This window comes from Azolla caroliniana, unplaced genomic scaffold (genome assembly GCF_043228905.1).
Source record: "Azolla caroliniana isolate FFs.n. ecotype wild unplaced genomic scaffold, voAzoCaro1.0.p SCAF_16, whole genome shotgun sequence".
Lineage (NCBI taxonomy): Eukaryota > Viridiplantae > Streptophyta > Polypodiopsida > Salviniales > Salviniaceae > Azolla > Azolla caroliniana.
Genome location: NW_028230451.1, coordinates 17,933,140 through 17,940,498, shown reverse-complemented (window position 1 = coordinate 17,940,498; position 7,359 = coordinate 17,933,140). Strand labels below are relative to the sequence as shown.

Genomic DNA, 7,359 nt, shown 5'->3' with positions numbered 1-7,359 from the left:
TCAAAGCCTTAGTGGCCAAACACCGAATACAGCTAAATCAAATGTTGTCGAGACTAGATGCAGAAGCCTATGAATGCGAGCGCCTCCTCACTGAAAAGGAAGCAAAAGTCGCCGCACAAGCATCAATGGCCAATATAATCAAGGAAGTCACACGGGCACCGAAAAAAGAAGAGGAACCACGACTGAGAGTAGAAACCGAACAAGTGGATGCCCCAATCACCGAACCACATCCGGAGGCAACAGTTCCAAAATCCACGAAGGAGACTCAAGACCAACAACTAGATATATCAGCCGAGTTACACACCCATGAGCTCACATATGAAGAACCACCTCCAACACCGACACAACCACAATCAAAGGACATTCTCGCAATTTTGGAAGAAGAATGAGGCTACCCTAGCAAAGTTTTTCGGTTAAATCGCATTTCGATCTCTATTTTGGAAGTTTTGCTTTGGGGTTTGACGTGCAAGACACTGTCCCACAAGCGTGCCAGGTGTTATCCGTGGGACAAAGGGCATAAAGTGTGAAACGAATCTAAAGAAACGAGTAGGTAAAGTAGGTGAAAAGGAGTATCGACCGAGTATGAAGGGGGGTAGATAAACGAAATACGCCCAACCGAGAATGGAGGTTGAAAACAAGAGTGGTTAGAGCGCGCCGAGACGAAACAGAAACTATAAAAGCAAGCACCAGCAGTAGGAAGGGGGTGTGCGGCATAGAGGGAGAGATCTGTATACGTTGTATAAGAGAGAGGACTTAATATATAGTTGGTCTACTGGCCGTGAGTTGTGTAATCATACTTTGTGGTAGTAAAGCTATAACACATACGTTCTTGGGTCAATGTTTTGGTGTCAATTAAGTAATCTTTGTGCTCGTTCTATTTGAGTTTTAAACCGTAAGTCCGGTTGTGGCCGGCCAGTTTCATAGTAAGTCAGCATGTTCGGCCCTATCTTTCCTTCCTACGTAACCACGATTTCTTGACCCGATTCCCATGAAGTAATCGAAAGTGTATCTCCAAAGAAGAGATGATACTTACACCAATAGCTTACCTTAATTCTTGACCTTCCAGATTGTAATGTATTTTTCTTTTTTGGTTTCGAAGATTTTATTAGTTTTAGAATGATCTGGAAGAGCTCGTGTCTATTCCTTTCCTTTGCAACCCTCATTCTTGGCCCATCCGTTTTTTAATGGTTTCTTCTATTATCAAATTTTTTTGGGTGCATATTTTGGCATTTCTTATAAAAAATTGAGTACAACGTGTTGTAAGATTATATTTCTTTTTGTTATGCCCTTCATATGTTATAAATAACTTACCAATTTATATGATGGTTTTCCACTGCATGAATGATGCATATCATAGAACGTAGTATTCACATTCTTCAGCTCAAACATTCGTTTTCATACATTTGCAAATGACTGTGTATGTATGAGAACATACTTACGTTTTTTTCTATCATTTTTAATTTTTTTTCTCACTTTTTTACCTTATAGTAAATAATGAAACAAAAGTGTGGTATTTACCATACTTTGAGGGTGTTTACTATACTCGAATGATCGAAACATACTTGAATGTGAATGCACGTATGCTACGTATGGTTCATATACTATGATGTAGATGACAATGAGCAATAATATTTGGAAATTTAGGGTACAAGATTGTAGTTGATAATGTTGTGAAAACATAAATGCTTATACATGTGTGCTATTCACCTAGCCTATTGTGGCCATTGGTTTCAAGCTTTTCGGTGTTTGTACAACTTTCTCTTTGAGCCCTAATTTGTAATTTAGGGAGAGCGAAAGAGTTTGATTTAAAGAGGCACATAGCCTTGTTCTTTAATCTCAAGGCCAAGCCTCTTTAGCTTTGTCCAGATACCATCGATAAGAAAGTGTGTATTTCCACCTATGAACTCATGCACACCATTGTTGACCTCAATCATGGCCTTTCCTGGTGTTTTCCATAGACTTCCAGACTTCCTAAGTTCTTCTAGCTCATATGCATTCTCCATCATGCCTTTTTGAGAATACATATCAGCCATAAGTACATACCATGCAGCTTTCTCCGAACACGTGTTAGATAGATGATCAAAGCATAGCTTGGCTAGATCCAAATTGTCATGAACTCTACAATGGCTAAGCAAAGATGTCCAACCAACAAGATTCGATTGAAACGGAAACATCTTCAGATAATCAAAGGCATCGCCCAACCGTCCAACCCTACCTAAAAGATCTACCACAGAGTTATATTGGCCAAGTGTCGGAGAAATAATATTGTGCTCTTCCATAATGGAGTTAAATTCAGGAAACTCATCTCGGCCAACATGACCAAAAGAAGATAAAAGGGCACTGAATGTTACATCAGTAGGTCTAACCCCTTGTCGTTGCATCTCCTTGAAATAATGCAAAGCCATACCATGACATCCAAATTTTGCGCATAATGTGATCATCGAGCACCATATGACCACATCGGGTTGCGCCAATTCATAGAAGATGTCAAATGCACCATCAAGACTCCCACACTTCCCATACATATCAAGGAGGCTATTTCCAAGGAGAATATCATGTGCATATAGACTCTCTCTTATTTGGGTGTGAATAATCTTGCCTTGGTGCAAGGCAGCCCCACCTGAGACGACCTTAAGCCGAGAAATCCACGTCGCTCGATCAGGCACAATCCCTCTTTGTCGCAATTGCTCGAAAACTTCACATGCTCTTTCATATGATCCATTCAAGATATATCCTTCTAGCATCACATTCCATGTGATAATGTCATCTTTAGATATGTTCATGAACACATGCCAAGCTTCACCTACGCTCCCATGCTTGGAATACATATGGATAAGGTTATTGCCAATGATATTATTCAACTCGTAGTTGAAGAATGTGATGAGGAAATGCAATGATTTACCTTCTTGGGCAGCTCCAATCACAGATTCCATTTTCAACATACAACTATATGTAATTGCGTCTGGCTCCATTCCTTCCTCTTGCATTTGTCGAAAAAGGTCACAAATCTTCTCATGATACCCATGCTCAATACACCTAGCAATTGTTATATTCCATGTAGTAATGTCCTTGCTCTCCATTCCTTTGAACACCTGAAATGCATCCACAAAGCTTCCACAGTTCATATACATGTCCATCACAGTGTTCATCACTAGTAAATCGCACCCGGCATCAAGCTCCCTCACATGACAATGAATAATTTTTCCTTGCCAAAGGTCCTTTACTCTAGAATAAGACTTCAAAATGCTAATAAATGTGGCTGTGTTTGGTTCCATGCCAACATGCAACATTTCCTTAAATACTTGCGTGTTATCTCCTCCTTGATTGTTGTTTGCATATCGAGAAATTATTGCATTCCAAGACACCACATTCTTTTCTGATAAGTTCTGAAAAACAGATTCGGCATCCTCAATTTGGTTGCATCTGGTATACATCTCAATAAGACCATTACCAACTAATACATGAGAGTCGAGCCCTGACTCCACAACATCAGAATGTATCCATCTCCCCTCATATGAGCTGCCTCCAATAGGGCATGCCTTTAGCACATTCATGATTGTAATGTGGCTTGGTGAAAAACCATTGCAAAGAAGCTCCCCATAGAGCCAATAAACATCCTCGTCGTGTCTGAACATAACCAAGCCAGAAATCATGACATTCCATGTCACGAGGTCGTGAAGCTTCCATGACCGATCAAACACTCTCTTTGCATCTCCCAAACTCCCACATTTTACATACATATCGATGAGAGTGTTCAATACAGAGATTTCAGAGTCAAAACCATTAATGAGAATGAGAATATGCAACAACCTCCCTTCGTGAAGACATTCTAGGGTCGAAATAGCCTTAAGGGTGGACAAGATAATGACTCGATCTGGTTTCACACCTCGTTGTTGCATTTGGCCAAAAACTTGCATTGCTTGTGTCGGTAGTCCATTCTCCAAATACCCTCCTATAATCACACCATGTGCAATCACATCGCATTTCAAAGAGGATTTTTCAAACAAATTTCGAGAATCGTGTAGGGTCCCCAATTTGGCATGCATATCAATCAACATATTCCGTACAAAGCCATCCGATTCCATATCATTTTCTATGATCTGTGCATGGATCAACTTGCCTCTTTTAATGTCTCTTGCTCCAATACAGCACTTAAGAGCCATAACATAGACATGGCCATCGGGCAAGATGTCAAATACCTGCATTTGTTCGTATAACTTTATAGCTTGCTCATTTTGTCCGATCCTTGCATTCATAGAGATTATTTCAGTCCATGCAAAGATGTCCGGTTCTTGATGTTGGCGAAAAACACGATCGGCATCGGACATAGAGCCACACAATGCATACATCCGGATCAACAGCCTGTGCAGATATGGTTCAAATTGGAGGCCGTTTTTCACAACCAAACAATGGGCTTGCTTTCCTACACCCAAATCTTGCTTTTTTGTGCACTTTTGTAGCATCAAATAAAGCATAGCATGTGAAACTTGCCACCCTTGTCGTTCATCGTGAATCCATACAAGTTGAAGGGCTTCTTGCAAGAAACCCTTCTCACACAAATCTTCCATTTTTCTATCCATGGTTATATAACTTTTCCCCACTTTATATGGTGTAGGAAGCATCTTTAAAGATCACAAAACCATTTCAGAAATCCTGGAGAAGATTGTGCGCTTATATATCCTCTGGTAGCTAACACCTTATATACCATGAAACCCTAATCTGCGTTCAGACAAAGGTTCTCTCGATGTACTCAGCCAGATTTACCAGTAGATGTAATAACTGAAATAAGGAAGAGACTCACAGTAGGTAGCTACTGCGATTCATGAGGTTCTAGATTTGCATATCCAAACTATGGGTAGCCATCCAGATTGTTCACAAAAACATAGCCATCCACGAACAAATGCGTCAATCACTGGCTTATTGATTCCAAACGGTTATGTAGATGCTCATATAATACATGAGAATTTGTAGACATGGGAAAGATTCACAAAGATCTAGCTCTACTTCCAAACCATACGTAGCTATCCACAATTCTCAAAATGACATAGCCATCCATGAAAAAATGGGTCAATCACTGAGCTATTGTTTCCAAATGGTCATGTATATGCTCATAACAATATATGAAAAGTTTTAGACATGGAAAAGTTTCATGAAGTTCTAGCTTTAAATGTCCAAACCACGACATAGCTATCCATAAACAAATGGGTCAATCACTGGCATATTGATTCCGAACGGTTTACATATGATCACAATAATATACAAAATGTTCTAGACATGGAAAAGATTCATGAAGTTCTAACTTTAAATGTCCAAACCATGTGAACCTATCCATATTGTTTACAATGAGATAGCCGTCCATGAACACATGGCTCCATCACTGGCCTATTGATTCCTAAGGTTATGTATATGCTAAAACAATACATGAGAAGTTCTAGACATGGGAAAGAGCCAACTTGTGTTCTCATTAGAATGTTTATATGCAGCTCGTATTTCCTTACAATGTGAAGACTTTTGTAATGTTAGACCCAAATCCACAACGTGGGAATCATGCTCTTAGGATGTTTACAGCCTTTCATGGTACATCATGTTTGAGTTACACCTATTGAGCCCATTGCAAGGCCTGGCATTCACTTACTGAGTTCTCGTATATGTTAAAATGTTTGTTTTCTGACTGTTGAAGAAAGTTTTCCCTGAATGCCCACAAGGGAGAAAGAAGAAAAAGATCAAACAATTAACCAACTCATCAAAAGAATTTATTGAATCAAGAAGACCCAATTCATCAAATCAAATCAATCCGAAAAACCCAAATCCAATCAAAAGAAGACAAAATCTTGAATATCCAAATTTATCAAAACATGGACACCCAATTCCTCAAGAGAAGATCAAATAAAAAAACATCCACAAGACCCAACTTCATCAAAGGAGACCACATTAAGAAGACCCAAATTCATTAAAAAGGAGAATGAAAACCTAAAACTGTCTCTGTTTTATCAGTTAAAATCCTTTCTAACAAGATTTAAAAGCTACACGATGAGTTAAAGATGATCCCTACGTGAAAACACAGAAATCTGTAAATACCCAGTCTCATTACATAAGAATTGAGTGCTCGCCCTAACAGCCTATTTACATAACATCTATGAGAGAAGAAAAACTAAAACCCTAACAAAAACCCTCAGTCAAATTAGACCACAATTGAAAGAAAGAATGTAGCAAAACCCAAAAACAAATAATAACAAATCCCAAGAAACAGTAAAAATAATATAAAAAAACCTGTATCTGCCTAAGTACCCCATAAAATAAACCCTAAAAGAAAAATTAAAACATGTCTGTCTCATTCTACCAGACTTTGAAATAAAGAAAAGAAGTAAACCCTACAAAGAGAAAGAAAACGGAAAACCCTTCAATGTTAAAAAAAAGAAATACAAAAACAATTTTCTTACACTTCAAAGACATACTTGATCAAATCTGACACCAGAATTGGAAGCCCTTTGGGCTGTCGTTCTCTTCATCATCAGCATCTTCATCTTGGGTCTTCATGTTTCTGATGAATTTCTCTTCTGGGAGACGAATTTCTGATGAGAACTGCCCCCCTTCTCCTTCTTATTCACAAGAATAGGCCCACCCCCCCTTTTCCAAACCAAGGTAATGTTTAACCACAATTTGGAGACATGATAAGCTTGCTAATGTTAGGATAGTTTGCGAATGCCACGACTAACTAGGCTTATACACTTCTCGAACCATTCACGGCCAAGTGGACCCCGTTACTTCATCAACAACTTGATCATTGTGCTGTGATGGATGCTACTTGATCATTGTGTTGTGATGGATGTGATGGATGCTATTGACATGGTGACCACAAGAAATTTGTGCTTGTTATGTCGATGCTTGCTTGGTAACCACATTTGGAGACACTATAAGCTTGCTAATGTTACGATAGTTTACGAATGCCATGACTAACTAGGCTTATACACTTCCCCAACCCATCATTGCCAAGTGGACCCGTGTTACTGCAACACTGACTTGATCATCGCGTAGTGATGGATGCTGACATTGTGACGACAAGCAATTTGTGTTTGTTATGTCGATGCTTTCATGGTACCCACAATTGGAGACATGATAAGATTGTTGATGCTACAATACTTTACGATTTCCACGACTAACTAGGCTTATACACTTCCCCAACCCATAACTACCAAGTGGACTCGTGTTACTGCAACACCGACTTGATCATCACCAAGTGATGGATGCCGACATGGTGAATACAAGCAATTTGTGTTTGTTATGTTGATGTTTGCATGTTAACCACGATTGGAGACATGATAAGTTTGCTACTGCTACGATAGTTTACGAGTGCTACAA

The 7,359-nt window shown here is 39.2% G+C and overlaps 1 protein-coding gene across 3 annotated transcripts; it reads right to left on the bottom strand.

Moving 5' to 3' along the window:
• Positions 1 to 1,604: 1,604 nt before the first annotated feature.
• On the bottom strand, positions 1,605 to 6,633 carry LOC147854125 (pentatricopeptide repeat-containing protein At5g27110-like). Of its 3 annotated transcripts, none has more exons than XM_087332222.1 (2): positions 6,441 to 6,633; positions 1,605 to 5,690 (listed from the first exon to the last, which is right to left on the bottom strand). In XM_087332222.1, exon 2 carries the CDS (start codon positions 4,620 to 4,622, stop codon positions 1,806 to 1,808), a length of 2,817 nt encoding a protein of 938 aa, XP_087188348.1. In that variant the 5' UTR covers positions 4,623 to 5,690; positions 6,441 to 6,633; the 3' UTR covers positions 1,605 to 1,805. The 3 variants fall into 3 exon arrangements, with proteins under 3 accessions (XP_087188348.1, XP_087188349.1, XP_087188350.1); XM_087332223.1 differs by having other exon boundaries at positions 6,456 to 6,633; XM_087332224.1 differs by having other exon boundaries at positions 6,473 to 6,633.
• Between the last annotated feature and the right edge of the window lie 726 nt (positions 6,634 to 7,359).

Bases quoted from the DNA above. Each gene is read 5' to 3' on its own strand.
- LOC147854125 (XM_087332222.1), bottom strand. From the start codon at position 4,622: ATGCTTCCTACACCATATAAAGTGGGGAAAAGTTATATAACCATGGAT.